The following is a 20246-nucleotide window of genomic DNA, read 5'->3' as shown; positions in this document are numbered from 1 at the left end:
TGAAAGGGGGCCCTGGCATATCTGCATTGAAAGGGGGGCCTGGCATATCTGCATTGAAAGGGGGGCCTGGCATATCTGCATTGAAAGGAGGCCCTGGCGTATCTGCATTGAAAGGGGGCACGCTGGCATATCTGCATTGAAAGGGGGCCCTGGCCTATCTGCATTGAAAGGGGGCCCTGGCCTATCTGCATTGAAAGGGGGCCCCCTGGCATATCTGCATTGAAAGGGGGCACGCCGGCATATCTGCATTGAAAGGGGGCCCTGGCGTATCTGCATTGAAAGGGGGCCCGCTGGCATATCTGCATTGAAAGGGGGCCCCCTGGCATATCTGCATTGAAAGGGGGCCCCCTGGCATATCTGCATTGAAAGGGGGCACGCTGGCATATCTGCATCTTGGTCCGGCCCCCGGGTCAAATATATGAACCCATTGCGGCACCTCGAGTCAAAAAGTTTGCCCACCCCTGTTATATACCCTTTGTTGGCAATGACAGAGGTCAAACGTTTGCTGTAAGTCTTCCCAAGGTTTTCACACACTGTTGCTGGTATTTTGGCCCATTCCTGCAGATCTCCTTTAAAGCAGTGATGTTTTGGGGCTGTCGCTGGGCAACACAGAGTTTCAACTCCCTCCAAAGGTTTTCTATGGGGTTGAGATCTGGAGACTGGCTAGGCCACTCCAGGACCTTGAAATGCTTCTTTCTAAACCACTCCTTCGTTGCCCAGGCAGGGTGTTTGGGATCATTGTCATGCTGAAAGACCCAGCCACATTTCATCTTCAACGCCCTTGCTGATGGAAGGAGGTTTTCACTCAAAATCTCATGATACATGGCGCCATTCATTCTTTCCTTTGCATGGATCAGTCGTCCTGGTCCCTTTTCAGAAAAACAGCCCCAAAGCATGATGTTTCCACCCCCATGCTTCACAGTAGGTATGGTGTGCTTAGGATGCAACTCAGCATTCTTTCTCTTACAAACACGACGAGTTGAGTTTTTACCAAAAATTTCTACTTTGGTTTCATCTGACCATATGACATTCTCCCAATCCTCTTCTGGATCATCCAAATGCTCTCTAGAAAATTTCAGATGGGCCAGGACATGTACTGGCTTAAGCAGGGGGACACATCTGGCACTGCAGGATTTGAGTCCACGGTGGCGTAGTGTGTTACTGATGGTAGCCTTTGTTACTTTGGTCCCAGCTCTCTGCAGGTCATTCACTAGGTCCCCCCGTGTGGTTCTGGGATTTTTGCTCACCGTTCTTGTGATCACTTTGACTCCACGGGGTGAGATCTTGCGTGGTCTTGTATGTCTTCCATTTTCTAATAATTGCTCCCACAGTTGATTTCTTCACACCAAGCTGCTTGCCTACTGCAGATCAAGTCTTCCCAGCCTGGTGTGGGTCTACAATTTTGTTTCTGGTGTCCTTCGACAGCTCTTTGGTCTTGGCTATAGTGGAGTTTGGAGTGTGACTGTTTGAGGTTGTGGACAGGTGTCTTTTATACCGATAACAAGTTCAAACAGGTGCCAATAATACAGGTAACAAGTGGAGTACAGAGGAGCCTCTTAAAGAAGAAGTTATAGGTCTGTGAGCCAGAAATTTTGCTTGTTTGTAGGTGACCAAATACTTATTTTACAGAGGAATTTACCAATTAATTCATTAGAAATCCTACAATGTGATTTCCTGGATTCTTTCCTGGATTCGGGCGGCACAGTGGTGTAGTGGTTAGCACTTTCACCTAGCAGTAAGAGGGTCGCTGGTTCAAATCCCAACCACGACACTACCTGCCTGGAGTTTGCATGTTCTCCCTGTGTCTGTGTGGGTTTCCTCCGGGTACTCCGTTTTCCTCCCACACTCCAAAGACATGCTGGTAGGTTAATTGGATCCTGTATAAAAATTGGCCCTACTATGTATGTAATGAATGTGAGTTAGGGACCTTAGATTGTAAGCTCCTTGAGGGTAGGGACTGATGTGAATGTACAGTGTATATGTAAAGTGCTGAATAAATTGACAGCGCTATATAAGAACCCGAAATAAATAAATAAAAATAAATTCTTTCCCCCCATTCTGTCTCTCATAGTTTGAAGTGTACCTATGATGAATATTACAGGCCTCTCTCTCATCTTTTTAAGTGGGGGAACGTGCACAATTGGTGGCTGACAAAATACTTTTTTGCCCAACTGTACAGTATATAAAAAAATACATTTTTTGACTGGCTTTGCCATATTTGTGAATAGAGAGAGAGTCTGAAGAGTCACAGAATTCTTTCCTCCATTCATAGATCCTGTTATAGGCAGTGAAAGAAGGGGACAGGTCCACGTTCTCAGGAGCTTTCTTCATAGAAACGCCCGGAGTTAATACCCCGTACGCGTTTGAAGTTCAGAGACAGGAAGAGGACAGGACAGCCCTGCAGGAAAGATTTTTCCAGGATCCAGCTGACTGCTCAGCATGGGACATCCTTTATTAAAGTGTAAGGCCCTGTTCACACCTGAGCATTTTTCAGTTCATAAAAAGCTCATCTCTGAAGTCTCAAACGCCCAACAAGCAAAATCCCATTCATTTCAATGGCCCCTGTTCACATCTGAGCGTTTTGTCATCTGAAGCATAATGCCTGAAGCTCAAAAAAGTACATGAGCTTCTTTTTTGGCAGATTACAAGCATTTTTGTTAGATGTCAATGCCTGCCTTCAAACACCTGCAAAAAACACCTGAAAAAAGCCCAAAAAGACGCCTGAACAAAGCCCAAAAAAAAGCCTGAAAATGATACGCTCTGGTGTGAATGAAGCCTTAGTCCACCCTAAGGCTCCATTCACACCTGAGCATATAGATTTCAGGCATTTGTTTGGGCTTTTTTCAGGCTTTTTTTAAGCTTTTTTTGCAGGTGTTTGGAGGCAGGCATTGACATCTAACCAAAACGCTTGTAATCTGCAAAAAAAGAAGCTCATGTACTTTTTTGAGCTTCAGGCGTTTTACTTAAGGAGTTAAATGCTCAGATGTGAACAAGGGCCATTGAAATGAATGGAATTTTGCTTGTTAGGTGTTTTGACACTTTAGAAATGAGCGTTTTATGAGCTGAAAAATGCTCAGGTGTAAACAGGACCTTAGGCCTCTTTCACACGGCCGCTCTGGTTTTTTGTTTCGCTGCGGAACTTTTTTTCACGGAGCGGATGACACTTGTGTCATCCGGTCCGTATGTCCGCATATCATCCCATCCGTTTGCGGATGATATACGGACATAATGTATGTCTATGGGCATTGCGGATGTCAGCGGATGACACCGCTGACATCAGATTTTGCTTCCTTTCCGTTTTTTGAACGGAGGAAAAATAGGGCTCTGTTCCGTTCCAAAAAACGGAACAGAACTGAAAGGAGGAAAATCGGATGGTCATCCGCTGACATCCACAATCCCATAGACATTCATTATGTCCGTAAATCATCCGCAAAAAAATAGGATGATTTGCGGACATACGGAGCGCCCGTGTGAAAGGGCCCTTACACTGAGCAGTCAGCTGGATCCTGAAGAAATCTTTATTGCAGGACTGCCCTGTCCTCTTCATGTCTCTGAACTTCAAACGCGTAGCGGGTATTAACTCTGGGCTGAGCTGCTATAAACAGAGATGAGTGTTTTAGGAGCTGAAATACGCTCAGGTGTGAAGAGGGCCTAAAACTAAAATCCCTGCATCTACAGACATCCATGATCTAACACCAACCTATCTAGTCCTGTAAAGAAGAAATCAGTACACATACCTTTTTTTGTTAAGGTGAACTTCTACTTTAAGGTATATGATGTCACAAAATAAAAAATAAAAAATTTAAAAGAAATCTTTAAAGTAAATGTTACCTGCTGTGCGAAAGGGTCCATGAAGGCCTTCAGTAATCACTTGTATTTCTGGTACCATATCCATAACTGCCTGACCAGCAAACAGTGGGTTAATTTTGGCAGCTTTGTGACCATGCTCACGATAAGCTGTGACAAGTCGTGCAAGACCATGATCTACTGCAAGACAAAAAACATAATCGGATCAAATAGTGACACTACAGCAGGGGTGTCCAAACTTTTTTCAACGAGGGCCAGATTTGATGAAGTGAACATGAGTGAGGGCCGACCATTTTACCTGACATTCTTTGGACCATTAAAAAAAACTGACTATTTTATGCAAAGTTTATTGCAAATGGCATACTTTTGCTTTCATCTCATGGATGACAAATCTAAACGAATGTTAAATCGCTCTGCCTTTCATATCTGAAGGCCAGATGAAAAAAAAAATCCAGGAAGCTGAAATATATGTCAGGAACATTGTAAAGTACATTACATATTATTGGTAATAAAGGTTGTCTGTCAACTTTTAAGTAAAAAAAAATATGAACAGGAACACATATAAGTACACATATAAGTATACATGTTGTGTTCCAATATATTGAGAACTGATTTAGACCAACTGACAATAACTGAGATTTTACAATGTATTAATATCAATCCGGAGCTTGCGTGCTCCCTAATCAGTCACACAAGGGTTAACCACATATAAGCGCTATATGAACCCACCGAAGATGATTAATGATGGCAGCAAAAAAGTCATGAATGATGCCAATGTATTTTTCCAAATGACGTGGGGCCGTATTAAAGCAGCCCGGGGGCCGCATTTGGCCCGCGGGCCGGACTTTGGACATGCCTGCACTACAGCAATAAATGGCAGCCAATCACACCAAAATAATGAAAGAACCAAGGCAAACAAGATGATTCCTTTAACAATACAAGAAAAACATTACAGAAGAAAGCATCATACTACTATACAGTACGTAGACAGGGTTAAAGGTAATCAGTCACTGCTATATGGGGATTATGCTTTATACAGTCTTCAATACCATGTCCCTACTATAATACAATAATAATACTGATCATTATAGAGGCAATTAGAGGACAGGTCTCTACTCTACTGCGTTACTTTACCGGACAATTGCACGGTCGTGCGACGCTGTACCCCAAAAAAAGCTGATGTCCTTTTTTTTCCACAAATAAAGTTTTCTTTTGGTGGTATTTGATCACCTGTGTGATTTTTTTTTATTTTTTGCACTATAAAAAAAAAAGTACTAGTGACAATTCTGAAATAAAAACAATATTTTTCACTTTCTGCTATACAAGGCTCCTTTCACACTATGAGTCCGTCAAACGGACTCCGCTTTCCGATCCCCCGCTGAGCAGGAGAATGACAGCTGTGTCTCAGCGCTGTGTGCGGAGACACAGCTGTCACACCCCCATAGATCTCTATGGGGGAATCAGATGGGAACGGACCGTCGGTCCGTTCTCATCCGATCCCATCCGATCCGCTGGACGGATGGAAAATAGGGTTTCCACCCGTCCAGATTTGACGGATCGGATCGGGTGTCAGCGGACATGTCTCCGCTGACATCCGATGCCCCGTAGGGATGCATGGGGGGACCGTTCAGATCCACCAAAAAAACTGACAGGCAGATCTGAACGGTCCGCCTGTGTGAAAGGGGCCTAACATTCTCAAAAAAAATTAATTAATAAAAAAAAAATCGAATTTTCTTATTCTGCTACATATTTTTGGTAAAAAAAAAAAATCCCATTAAGCATATTTTGATTGGTTTGCGCAAAAGTTATCGCATCTACAAAATAGGGGAACAATTTATGTACTTTTTATTTATTTATTTTTACTAGTAATGGCGGCGATCAGTGATTTTTAGCGGGACTGCGGCGGACAGATCGGACCCCTAACTGACATTTTTGACTGTTACTGTAATAATGACACTGGCAGGGAAGGGGTTAACCCAGGGGCGATCAAAGAGTCAAGTGTGAGCCTAGGAGGTGTTTTCTAACTGGGGGGGGGGGTGGGCTTGTAATGTCAACACAGAGACCTGTGTTCTTAAATAGGAGGAACACAGGGGCTCTGTGTTGATAGCAGAGAGAACAATGGTCTGCTGTGTTTACAACAGCAGACCGCCGTTCTCTCTTCACGGGGAGTGATCGCGGGTGCCCGGCAGCAATGGTGGCTGCCGGCCCTGCGTCTCTGGCTTAACGGCTGGCGAGTGGGAACCTGCCGCTGTATAACTGCGGTGGCTGGTAGGCAAGTGGATATTCACCTTTATTGTTGCTAACTGCTGTTTGCATTTCTAGCGCTCACTTTGCACACGAATTGTGGAAGTTCTGCATCCTCTCTTGGCTCCCAAAAAAAAGGATGAGTCTTCCTAAACTCTTTGGGAGACTGTAAATATTGAATGACACACCTTCTCAAATCTAAAGTGTGAATACCCTCTTCCTACTCACAGGGATCGGTGATAGGCTGTTAGCTACTTTTGTAAAGAACCCCAGATATGTCCTAAATAGAAACCAATCCAGGAATCCTGGCAAAAAGGGCTCAAAAATCCGTAGAGTGTGTAATTCATTGACCCTATGGGCTTAACTCACCGCCACTAAAAACACTATTTTCAGAATTAAGGGTTTTAAAGATTCTGCATTCAATGGTTCAATGGGTCCTTCCATTATAGCCTGTGTGTAGGCAGGTTCAGTTTATTTAGTCCACTGCAAGTGGGAGCTCTTCTGCTGACAGCACTATTATTGGAGAGGAAGTCAAGAGGTACAGGGTTCCTCTATGGTTTCCTGGGTCGCTAGGAAAGCTGTCCTATTGGATGCTGCCATCCCATGTGACTTGAGCAGCCATCTTGGGTCAGGCAGAGCCTATTTAAGGGCCTAGCTCCCAGATTTGGTGTGCATTTTGCAAGTTGGCAAAGTAAGGACAGTTCTAACGGTAGGGAAAGGTTCCAGATGAGTAAGGAAAGCATAGTGTCGCTGCTCCTCTGGACATCTTCCCCACTGGGCACAAGATGGCCAGGCGCTGTCAGTCCAGCTGAAACCCGCTCTGTTCACGTTGCTGGAAAGCGTGAGTGCACACGGCTGGGCAGTCTTTCCACTGGGTTTGTTGTGAACTGTTGCTGCATCATTTCAATACAAGGTTTATATTGCACCTGACTGTGTGGATTATTGCTGCTGCACCACACTGCACCCCTCCCACATGTGCACCACTGACAGATTTTTTTTTTTACAGAAGAGAGAGAGTGCAGGTTATTTTTCATTTATTATTTGCATTTTTACGAAGCGCTTTGAGTACAGATATCACTATATTCCCAGCGCTCTGAAAGGAGAGATGCACTCTAGTACCTAGCAGCCGCACTGTTCACCCCTCCCCTCCATTGTCCATACACAGAATATGTTGTGCTGCGATTACTAGAGTTCATCTTTAAGGCCTACTTAAAGGCCCCATTCATACCTCAGCATTTTGTAGCTTGAAGCTCCAAAACACTCAACATCAAAAATTCCATGGTTTTTTAATTGTGCCGGTACACACCTGAGCGTAGTGTCGCTTGAAACTTGAAAAAGTACATGAGCTTCTTTAACTGCTTTCCGACAGTATACAATATATATATATATATATATATATATATATATATATATACACGGCGGAAAGGCTGCTCTCCTGCGCAGGATCACATACCTAGTACATGATCCTGCACTCCAGCATCTGGGGCGCGCATGCACGCCACCGACACCCCACTGTGATGAGACTGCAGGTACCATGGACTCGATGTCCGCCGGCACCCGCTGATTATTAGGCAGAGAGCCAGAGTGGCGATCTGCCTTTGTAAACAAAACAAATTGTCATTCTATCAGTAGGTAAGGCATTGCTCCTATGTTCTTGCAAAACAGGAACATGGATCAAATGCCTTCCCATAGTTCAAGCACCTCCCTCATAGTGAGAGAACACAGGCTAGGCGCACAGTTAACCCTTTGATCATCCCTAATGTTAACCCCTTCTCAGCCAGTGTCATTGGTACAGTGACAGTGCATATTTTAAGCACCGATCACTGTATTAGCGTCACTGGTTCCAAAAAAAAGTGTCAGCTAGTGTCTGATTTATCTGCCGCATTATCGCAGTCCCGCTAGAAGTCACCGATTCTTACCATTACTAGTAAAAAAGAAATAAAAAATGACATATATTCCAAAGTTTGTGGACGCTATACCTTTTGTGCAAACCAATCAATATATGCTTATTTACCAAAAATATGTAGCAGAATACATACTGGCCTAAATTTATGAATAAATTAGATTTACGTTTTTTTTTTTTATTATTGGATATGTTTTAAAGCAGAAAGTAAAAAAGGTGTTTTTTTTTTCAAAATTGTCGCTATTTTTTTGTTTATAGTGCAAAAATAAAAACTGCAGAGGTGATCAAATACCACCAAAAGAAAGCTCTATGTGTGGGAAAAAAAGAACATCAATTTTATTTGGGTACAACGTCGCACGGCCACACAATTGTCAGTTAAAGTAACGCAGTGCCATATCGCAAAAAATTACCTGGTCATGTAGGGGGCGTAAATCTTCCGGAGGTCAAGTGGTTAAAGCTACAAGTGTCTCTATCGCTCCCAAAAATACAATGAAAGCATTAATAAACTTAAAAGAAAACATTATATTGCAGCTTACCAATTCTTAGGCCCTGTACACGTGTGGTGAGCTCCATTGGTGGCCTGCTCAGTGGGGAATCTGTCTGCTGATCCCCGCTGAGCAGGCAGATGACAGGTCCGTGTCTGTTCTGCTTATGCAGAGTGACCACAGACACAGCCCACTCTCCTCTATGGGAGGTCCCATAGAAATGGACCGCCTGTCTGTTTACACCCGACTGTCATCTGATCTACCAGATGGGTGGGGAACAGATCCCCATCCGTCTGCTTGTAGCAGATAAGATTGGTTTAGATGTTGGCGGGTGTCAGTGGACACATGCTGCCCCATAGAGGCTGGAGGGTCTGATTGGGTCTACCTGAAAAACTGACAGGCGGACCCGATCTGTCCACTAGTGTGAAAGGGGCCTTAGATGTTATGGCTCCCTTTGTTTTCTTTTAGGCTTTTGATTCCTTTATTTTCACCTGGTGATCTAGCCAGTAAGTCTGTTGTTTTTCAACAGAACACGCAGTCTTGCAGATGTAGCAAGCTTGAGGCAAACCATTTACTACTGACAGGGGGGCTAACAACGATCAGATTTTATTTATGTAAACCTTTATCCCAAAAGGAATGAACGGTTTGCTGTAACTGCTTATAAAGTGTGAGTTGGAGTTTAGCTTTGATTTCAAAGTGTGTCTAAATCTGCTAGAACACCCCCCCCCCCCCCCCCAATGCTAATGCGGCTGTGCTTCCTGCGCTCCTTCTTCCATCTAATTCAGGAGCTGTGTTATTGGCCAGATCCCAAGGTGAAAACTGAAGGAAAAAAAAGAAGAAAACTAATGCAAGCATCACATCTAATGATCGGTAAACTGCAGTAGAGAATAGATTTTTGTGTTGAATATGGCTTTAATTTGGGGGGATCGCTGTATACCCGGTGTACACTGAGGAGGTTATTCTAGTTGATGTGATTTTTATTATGGAATTAAAGAAGAGCCCATTATTATTCCATTACAGGACACCTGAGGACAGACGATCATGTGACCTGATGAGGATGTGCTGTGTACATACATGGAGGGATCAGGGCTGTAGGATTGTACATAGATCTCCCCTCTCCCCCACTGACTTGTCATATGAGGCAGGAGAGTAGAGTACACAGTGATCAGGGTGAGCACTCTACACACTCCATGCGGATCTAGCACTGACAGCCCCCCACACACCTGCACTGCCACCAGCTGTCTCGCTGAGCGATCCACGCACCCGGCTGCCACTAGGGTCGCTTTTCTTCGGTCTATAGCCGTACACGCCGCGATCGGTGCGGTAACCTCTGTACAGAAGCGGCCGCCACAGCCTAGCCCCGCGTACACACACACCGAACCGGGCCAACATGGTCACCGAGCAGCACACACTAAAGTGTTAATGACCCCAACTAATAGCATGCTACAGCGCATGTGCGGCTCGCAAACCGTGCAGAGTGGGCTGTATAGGAAGACGCCCCCTAAGGCGCATTGGCTACATTTGGGGGCGCGTTGCTTAACGTACGGGTATGCTGTCCAATGGCGGTGAGGGGAGGAGCTGCAGTGTGTGAGTGGGCAGGATAGGGGGATTGGAAGGATGGAGTGACAGCTGGAGCACAGGAGGTGGCACTGGCTGGGGGGTGTCAGGGTAGAGGAGGACACAGCCAATGAGGGACTACAAATTAGGGACTACAAGGCACAGCCTGGCAGACATCCTTGTATTTATACTGAATGAGGTGCAGGTGTTCTATCAGATTTCCCTACCTACACAACAATACACACTAATACATACACAATAATACATACACAGCATAAACACTAATACACACACACCAATACACACTAATACTATTAATAATACTAATACATACATAATAATACACAATAATGCATACACAATAATACACACTTATAATCGCAATAGTACACACTAATATATACACAATACTACAGACCAATACATACATAACAAGACACACAAATACATACACAATAATACATACTAATAAATACACAATAATACATACTAATAAATACACAATAATTTATACACACAAATCCATTAACAATAATACACACTAATCCATACACAATAATACACACTAATCCATACACACTAATCCATACACAATAATACACACACACACTAATACATACATAATAATACATACACAATAATACACACACACACACTAATACATACACAATAATACATACTAATCCATACACAATATTACATACACAATAATACATACACAATAATACACACACACTAATACACACACAAACTAATCCATACACAATAATACATACTAATCCATACACAATAATACATACACAATAATACACACACACTAATACATACACAATAATACACACACACACTAATCCATACACAATAATACATACACAATAATACACACACACTAATACATACACAATAATACATACACAATAATACACACACACTAATATATACACAATAATACATACACAATAATACACACACACTAATACATACACAATAATACATACACAATAATACACACACACTAATACATACACAATAATACATACACAATAATACACACACACTAATACATACACAATAATACATACACAATAATACACACACACTAATATATACACAATAATACATACACAATAATACACACACACTAATACACACACAATAATACACACACACACTAATCCATACACAATAATACACACACACTAATACATACACAATAATACATACACAATAATACAGACACACTAATCCATACACAATAATACACACACACTAATACATACACAATAATACATACACAAAAATACATACACACTAATACATACACAATAATACATACACAATAATACACACACACTAATACACACAAAATAATATATACACAATAATACACACACAATAATACACACACACTAATACATACACAATAATACACACACTCTAATACATACACAATAATACATACACACTAATACACACACACTAATACACACACAATAATACATACACACTAATACACACACAATAATACACACACACTAATACACACACACTAATACACACACACTAATACATACACACTAATACACACACAATAATACACACACACTAATACACACACACTAATACACACACACTAATACACACACACTAATACATACACACTAATACACACACAATAATACACACACAATAATACACACACTAATACACACACAATAATACATACACAATAATACACACACACTAATACACGCACACTAATACATACACAATAATACACACACACTAATACACACACACTAATACATACACAATAATACACACACACTAATACACACACACTAATACATACACAATAATACACACACACTAATACATACACAATAATACACGCTAATACATACAAACCCGATTCCAAAAAAGTTGGGACACTGTACAAATTGTGAATAAAAACAGAATGCAATGATGTGGAAGTTTCAAACTCAATATTTTATTCAGAATACAACATGATGAGATATCATATGTTTAAACTGAGAAAATGTATAATTTTAAGGGAAAAATAAATTGATTTTAAATTTGATGGCATCAACACATCTCAAAAAAGATGGGACAAGGCCATGTTTACCACTGTGTGGCATCCCCTCTTCTTTTTATAACAGTCTGCAAATGTCTGGGGACTGAGGAGACAAGTTGCTCAAGTTTAGGAATAGGAATGTTGTCCCATTCTTGTCTAATACAGGCTTCTAGTTGCTCAACTGTCTTAGGTCTTCTTTGTCGCATCTTCCTCTTTATGATGCGCCAAATGTTTTCTATGGGTGAAAGATCTGGACTGCAGGTTGGCCATTTCAGTACCCGGATCCTTCTTCTATGCAGCCATGATGTTGTAATTGATGCAGTATTTGGTCTGGCATTGTCATGTTGGAAAATGCAAGGTCTTCCCTGAAAGAGACGACGTCTGGATGGGAGCATATGTTGTTCTAGAACTTGGATATACCTTTCAGCATTAATGGTGCCTTTCCAGATGTGTAAGCTGCCCATGCCACACGCACTCATGCAACCCCATACCATCAGAGATGCAGGCTTCTGAACTGAGCGCTGATAACAACTTGGGTTGTCCTTGTCCTCTTTAGTCCGGATGACATGGCATCCCAGTTTTCCAAAAAGAACTTCAAATTTTGATTCGTCTGATAACAGAACAGTTTTTCACTTTGCCACAGTCCATTTTAAATGAGCCTTGGCCCAAAGAAAATGCCTGCGCTTCTGGATCATGTTTAAATATGGCTTCTTTTTTGGCTTATAGAGTTTTAGCCAGCAACCGCGAATGGCACAGTGGATTGTGTTCACCGACAATGTTTTCTGCTTCTTCCTCCCCCTCTCAGGAGCTCTGCACAGGGGCTGCAAGAGGCTAACAATTCAAATTCAGGTATTTACACTGTGTTAAAAATAAACACACACACATTTCAAGTGGTTCTAAAGCAGTGGCGGCTGGTGCTCAAATTTTTTTTTGGGGGGGGGGGGCGCAAACAGAAAAATTTAATAGGCATTGCTTTGTGGCAAAAAACGCTGTAAAAAATTGCGTGACTTTGAGGTCGCAAAAGTGTGAAAGGGGCCTTCAGTAATTAAGGTATAGTGTGCCCCCTTTCAATGCAGAGAGACCAGCGTGCCCACTTTCAATGCAGAAAGACCAGCGTGCCCCCTTTCAATGCAGAGAGACCAGCGTGCCCCCTTTCAATGCAGAGTGACCAGCGTGCCCCCTTTCAATGCAGAGTGACCAGCGTGCCCCCTTTCAATGCAGAAAAACCAGCGTGCCCCCTTTCAATGCAGAGAGACCAGCGTGCCCCCTTTCAATGCAGAGATGCCAGCGTGCCCCCTTTCAATGCATAGAGACCAGCGTGCCCCCTTTCAAATCAGAGAGACCAGCGTGCCCCCTTCCAATGCACAGTGACCAGCATGCCCCCTTTCAATGCACAGTGACCAGCGTGCCCCCTTTCAATGCACAGTGACCAGCGTGCCCCCTTCAATGCAGAGAGACCAGCGTACATGCCCCCTTCAATGCAGAGACCAGCATGCGTGCCCCCTTCAATGCAGTGTGGCCCCGAGACCAGTGCACTTACCTGGATCAGCAGCGGCGGTGGCGGTGGCTTCTCCTCAGTCCCCCGACGCGTCCCCTTGAGTCCTCCCGCCTCCTCCTCGGCAAATGGCATGGGGATTGCCTTGCGGCCAATCAGGAATCAGGTATTAGACCCGCTCCCTGATTGGCCAGGAGGAGGATCCGTGTGCGTGTGACAATAGCGAATTTTCATTCGCTATTGTCACACAATGGGTAGGCTCGGGGCGCACTACTCTGCGCCCCAGGTCCACCCTTTGCTGAAGCCTATTAGAGCCTCTGGCTCTAATCAGGTGATGCAAAAAAAAAAAAAGCCCCATTGAACTCCATGCGTCCGGCGCCCCTGCATGCAGATTAGGGGGTCGGACGCATGGATGGGGGGGGGCGACGCCCCTGCGCCCCCAACACACCGACCGCCACTGGCCCACTCACACCCCCTTCCCCTTTCGCCCGCTGCTGACTGTGTGCGGGTGGCTGCATGTGTAAGTGCTCTGCCCACCTCCCCCTCCACTCCTGGATATGCCTTCTGTTGTAGATTAGGGGAAATGTAGTCCGATGGGGCCACTGTACATTAGAAGCTAGTGGGACCGCAGACTCTAATAGCCACAATCCCCTGTCACAAGGAGGAGAGAAGAGGATTTTCCTAGGCAACAGTGGCGGCTGGTGCTCAAAATTTTTTGGGGGGGCGCAAACAGAAAAATGTAATAGGCATTGCTTTGCGGCAAAAAACGCTGTAAAAAATTGCGTGACTTTGAGGTCGCAAAAGTGTGAAAAGGGCCTTCAGTAATTAAGGTATAGTGTGCCCCCTTTCAATGCAGAGAGACCAGCGTGCCCACTTTCAATGCAGAGTGACCAGCGTGCCCCCTTTCAATGCAGAGAGACCAGCGTGCCCCCTTTCATTGCAGAAAGACCAGCGTGCCCCCTTTCAATGCAGAGAGACCAGTGTGCCCCCTTTCAATGCAGAGATGCCAGCGTGCTCCCATTCAATGCAGAGAGACCAGCGTGCCCCCTTTCAATGCTCAGTGACCAGCGTGCCCCCTTTCAATGCACAGTGACCAGCGTGCCCCCTTTCAATGCACAGTGACCAGCGTGCCCCCTTCAATGCAATGACCAGCGTACATGCCTCCTTCAATGCAGAGACCAGCGTACATGCCCCCTTCAATGCAGAGACCAGCGTGCGTACCCCCTTCAATGCAGAGACCAGCGTACATGCCCCCTTCAATGCAGTGACCAGCGTACATGCCCCCTTCAATGCAGTGACCAGCGTACATGCCCCCTTCAAGGCAGAGACCAGCGTACATGCCCCCTTCAATGCAGTGACCAGCGTACATGCCCCCTTCAATGCAATGACCAGCGTACATGCCCCCTTCAATGCAGTGACCAGCGTACATGCCCCCTTCAATGCAGTGACCAGCGTACATGCCTCCTTCAATGCAGAGACCAGCGTACATGCCCCCTTCAATGCAGAGACCAGCGTGCGTACCCCCTTCAATGCAGAGACCAGCGTACATGCCCCCTTCAATGCAGTGACCAGCGTACATGCCCCCTTCAATGCAGTGACCAGCGTACATGCCCCCTTCAATGCAGCGACCAACGTACATGCCCCCTTCAATGCAGTGACCAGCGTACATGCCCCCTTCAATGCAGTGACCAGCGTACAGGCTCCCTTCAATGCAGAGACCAGCGTACATGCCCCTTTCAATGCAGAGACCAGCGTACATGCCCCCTTCAATGCAGTGACCAGCGTACATGCCCCCTTCAATGCAGAGACCAGTGTACATGCCCCCTTTAATGCAGTGACCAGCGTACATGCCCCCTTCAATGCAGTGTGGCCCCGAGACCAGTGCACTTACCTGGATCAGCAGCGGCGGCGGCTTCTCCTCAGTCCTCCCGCTCCCGCCTCCTCCTCGGCCAATGGCATGGGGTTTGCCTTGCGACCAATCAGGAATCAGGTATTAGACCCGCTCCCTGATTGGCCAGGAGGAGGATCCATGTGACAATAGCGAATATGCACACTGCTCTGCGCCCCAGGTCCACCCTTTGCTGAAGCCTATTAGAGCCTCTGGCTCTAATCAGGTGATGCAAAAAAAAAAAAAGCCCCATTGAACTCCATGCGTCCGGCGCCCCTGCATGCAGGTTAGGGGGCCGGACGCATAGGTGGGGGGGGCGGTGCCCCTGCGCCCCCCAACACACCGGCCGCCACTGCTAAGCAATTCTGCTGAGATCTGGGCAGTCAGTGTTGAGAAACCAGTGTGTGTGGACCAGTTGCTGTGCTGTGCTGTGCAGAGTCTGGTGTATGGGGACCGGACCTTGGTTTCTTTGCTGTTTCTTTAGAATCAGAGTACAGAGCCTGAGAGGACCAGAGCGAGACACTGAGCCAAAGAGAGTCGCTGTGCCTTGGGACCGGAGCTGGGGAGACCAGTTGCCGTGTTTGACTACATCAGTGAGGACCTGATTGAGAGGACCGGATTGTAAGAACAGACACTCCTGGGACAGCAGACCGTCAAGTGATTTGGACTGAACCTGTTGTAAACCAGGAGTGGTGGGCAGAACTACATAGCTTAATCCCTTGCCACATACGCCAGTAGAGACTGCCTCTTTCGTAGCTTCTTAGTAGCCCATCAGCTATCCATTGCACATTCTTAAAGGGACAGCTTCATGTGCACCACCTTACAGAAGGGCCCCAATGATAGCTGGCTGATACTGACAATACGGCACCAGGTACTTTATAACCACCTCCAGCCTACCCCTTTTTCAGGAGCGCATACACTGACCCACTATTGGGGCTGTATGCGTACAGTACACTCTGGGCATTTTTTTGAAAAGCTATTGCCGAGAGTTACAGTATGGCTTTTCTTTGTGCCATTCATTCTTTCAGGGCTGATGCTGTCCTTATCAATGCTGTGTGTACTAGTTTCATGGGGTTTAGCCTTATTGTGGTGTAAGGCAATGGCTGTAGTTGAAGCTAAAACTCCAATTAGTCTAATGCATTCTGACATATTCTTTGACCAGTTTATTGGTATGTGTATTGTGTTTATTCTGCTTTACTACAATAAATGAATTACTCTATCTGTCATCGAATGCCCGTGGCCTATTTTCTCTGCATTAATATAGGGTGATGGCTTGCAAACTTTTAAACTTGTTCACACTGATGCTGTGTTGCGATTCGCATCGATTCCTGTGTAAATTCCGCACATCACAATCGCACTGCGTTCATGTGAACCGCTGTGAGTGTCAATGTTAAAGTAGAAGTTCAGCCATAACCTATCTGTAAACCTACTCACAGCCACATTCTAAATCTAATCTATCTAGCCCTATACAAAAGAAACGTACCTGTTCTGCAGCCAATCCAGCCCGATCCCACGCTGTGCTGTCAGCAGCGGCTTCACTGTGTAGGTATGTGCAGGCAAGGCAGGCAACAACTGAAGCTCCAGAGTAACTCTAAGGGTGACGTCACTTTACAGGCATTTCACAGCTGTTGCCAATACTCTCCTGCACACAGCATCTGCCACAGGAGACCAGACTGAATCAGCTTCAGAAAAGGTACAGTATCTCACAAAAGTGAGTACACCCCTCACATTTTTGTAAATATTTTATTATACCATTTCATGTGACAACACTGAAGAAATGACACTTTGCTACAATGTAAAGTAGTGAGTGTACAGCTTGTATAACAGTGTAAATTTGCTGTCCCCTCAAAATAACTCAACACACAGAATGTTTTAGAATGTGGCTGTGAGTAGATTTAGAGTAAGTTAGGTTATGGCTGAACTTATGTTTTATATCGAAAAAGGCAGTGCAATTGGCTGAATCAGATCGCATGGGTGTGAACCCAGTGTGATTCCAGTGCGAAAAAAAAAAAGTGCACCTTTCATGCGGGTGCGGTGCAATTTGATCCATCATGACTGAGTCAAATCGCACTGCAAAGAATCGCATGTGATTTGAACAGGAATGTGGTGTGATTCCTATCTGAATCACATGCGATTTCCCGCATTGCGATAGCTTGAACAGCTGAATTTCCATAAAATTATAAAAGGTCCTAACATTACAATAGAAAAGGAAAGCTAGAAAAGATAAGTGAGAAAATTAAACAACAACGAAACACAAAATTTTGATACAATTTTTCAGTGTTGATTAAAACAGTAGGGAGTGGACTAATTACCACGCAAGGGTATGGGTATCTTGGTCAGCATACTAGTCCATCCAGCTAGTAGCATGTTCCAGTTTTTGGTAAAAAAAATGTGATGGGAAATCCAACATTTTTGGAATAAGAGGTGAAGGGAAATCTGATCTAAAATAGGCTGTAGATATAAAACAAAGAAAAGGGCGCACCAGCCTAGCGCATTATCCTCAGCGAGTTTATTTAAAATATCAAGATAAAAATCGGCTACTCACAAACATACGTAGAAAACCAGTTCGCCAATCAACATCTGTTATGCTTTTGGCAACTAGCTATGTAGCCACGCCCATTTGGGCGATATCTCCTCCCACATCCCTAAGGGTCATGTGGAGGCCTGGTTTACCACACTATATTTAAGCCATAGATTTGGTCATGGCCTCCAGGCTCTGAGGAAGAGGCACAGCCTCGAAACGCGTCAACCCTCTGCTTCTATGAGATATTGGACTCCTATAATGAGGCAGCTTTATGGAACTGATATGCTTGTTTTCTACGTATGTTTGTGAGTAGCCGATTTTTATCTTGATATTTTAAATAAACTCGCTGAGGATAATGCGCTAGGCTGGTGCGCCCTTTTCTTTGTTTTATATCTACAGTGTCTGGTCGACCTCCCTGGTCGTAAGGGGCAGCAAAGCCTAGCCATATTGGATGCCAAGTGTAAGTACGAGTTCCGGGATTGAGGCAGCCTGAGGACCGGGTTCTGAGCGCAGGAGTGAGGTGCTGAATAGCACTCATTTTCTTTTTTGGCATATATACTAAAATAGGCTGTCCCTAGGCTTTACTTCTACTACTTACTTACTGCTGTGTCTCTGGGACAGGAAGTGAAAGTAAATCTCCCCGACTGGACACACACAGCAAAAGAAAAAACTTGACAGGGTTCATAAACATTCCACACTATCCAAAAAAAAAAAAAAGTTTTGGCGTAACCAATACTTTTATTTCTGGAATTTTTTTAACAGAGTCACTTGGTCATCTTTCTAAGTTTTCTAACTTTACTTGGGAGGATTTAAGATATTTCCTAAGACAGCTAGGAAGTTTGAGCTGAAAAAGTTCCCGTCAGCCAAAAATTATTATTCTCAAGCACAACAAAGTTCTGTTGGATATCACTTCCTTGTTTGCTTAAGGGTCCTTTCACACGGAGCGGACCGTTATTTGATCCGCTCCGGCACTTTTTTTTTTTTTTTACGGACATGGATGACACTTGTGTCATCCGGTCCGTATGTCCGTTTATCATCCCATCCGTTTGCGGATGATATACGGAGATAATGCATGTCAATGGGATTGCGGATGTCAGTGGATGACACCGCTGACATCCGTTTTTGCGTCCGTTTTTTTAAACGGAACAAAAATAGGGTTCTCTTCCATTCAAAAAAACTGAACTGATCGCAAAGGACGCAAATCGGATGTCAGCGGATGACCATCCGCTGACATCCGCAATCCCATTGACATGCATTATGTCCGTTTTTCATCCACAAAAAAATGGGATGAAAAACGGACATACGGACCTTCTGCCTCTGTGAAAGGACCCTTCTAGTGATTGTTTTAGCAGCCAAGCCTGAGAACTCTTCTTTTGTTGTGCATGTCACTTGAGCAAGTATTTTCCTTGTGACCATGTCAAGAGTTGTCAGCTGTATTAGGGAGATGCCGCCTTGTGACTGGTGCTGGGGGTGAAGCCTTTTGGATTAATTAGTCTATCAGTATGTCCTGCTGACTCTTGGAGCTTTTATAAATTTAATTTTGAGATCAATGATGTAATAATGTTGTTAGGACCCTGCTTAAAAGCATTCCTATTGCTTATCTGAGTCCTGGATTGGAAGACACAGTGCGACTTGGTGCGATTTTGGTTCTTTTTGAATGCGTGTTACAACTGCGATTCATCCTTGCTGTCAGCCAGAAGACATGAGTCACCCAGTGATATGACCCTTGGAGACCCCACTCTATGATGTGATGGTGATGAGGTCACCAGGTGACATCACTGGGTAACCATGCCTCTTTGTTTACTTCGAGGGAGGAAGCAGCCCTGTCATTCAGCAAGTGTCAAGTGACATATTCGGTGGGCAGTGTTTTTTTGTTTTTTCTTTTTCATTTTGGTTGACAACCAGTGTTAATCGTGATTAACTATAGATTTATGTTGGGGGACATTTAAATAAAGGACTTGTCAGAAAGTGTCTTGTGTTTGTATTTACTTTTGACAGTGTTTTGGTAAATGGCTAGGGGTGCTATGTACCCCATACTCATTCACAAGGGGGGGTATGATCTAGGGGCCCCCTTTTTCCAGAACCCGCACCCTCGTAATCATTTGGCCAAGGTTGTGGGGGAAGAGGCCCTTGTCAGCATCGATAGGCCTCACCTGTCCCCCTTTTCCCCTGTCCTGCGAGGCTGCATGCTCAGATAAGGGTCTGGTATGGTTTTTTTGGGGTCCATACCAGACTGAAGGGCTGGGGGAGTAACCTGCACACATTTTTT

At 44.5% G+C, this 20246-nt stretch overlaps 2 protein-coding genes across 4 annotated transcripts in view; one reads left to right on the top strand and one right to left on the bottom strand.

Moving 5' to 3' along the window:
- The window catches only part of DHTKD1 (dehydrogenase E1 and transketolase domain containing 1), a 59611-nt gene extending 49680 nt beyond the window's left edge, over window positions 1–9931 (bottom strand). Inside the window, exons 1-2 of one of the 2 annotated variants that reach the window (XM_082254345.1) lie at window positions 9663–9931; window positions 3832–3984 (exon numbers count right to left, since the gene is read on the bottom strand). In XM_082254345.1, coding sequence (XP_082110471.1) covers window positions 3832–3984; window positions 9663–9831 — 322 coding nt within the window. In that variant the 5' untranslated portion in view covers window positions 9832–9931. Of the gene's footprint in view, window positions 1–3831; window positions 3988–9662 lie in introns of both variants that reach the window. The other variant, XM_082254344.1, reaches the window with a different exon arrangement.
- Window positions 1–20246, top strand: part of UPF2 (UPF2 regulator of nonsense mediated mRNA decay) — a gene marked incomplete at its 3' end in the record, with an annotated part of 673568 nt that overhangs the window by 511846 nt on the left and 141476 nt on the right. The window lies entirely within an intron of this gene.

This window comes from Pelophylax lessonae, assembly GCF_965119305.1.
Source record: "Pelophylax lessonae genome assembly, chromosome: 4".
Classification (NCBI taxonomy): Eukaryota; Metazoa; Chordata; class Amphibia; order Anura; family Ranidae; genus Pelophylax; species Pelophylax lessonae.
This window is presented reverse-complemented; position numbering and strand designations above follow the sequence as displayed.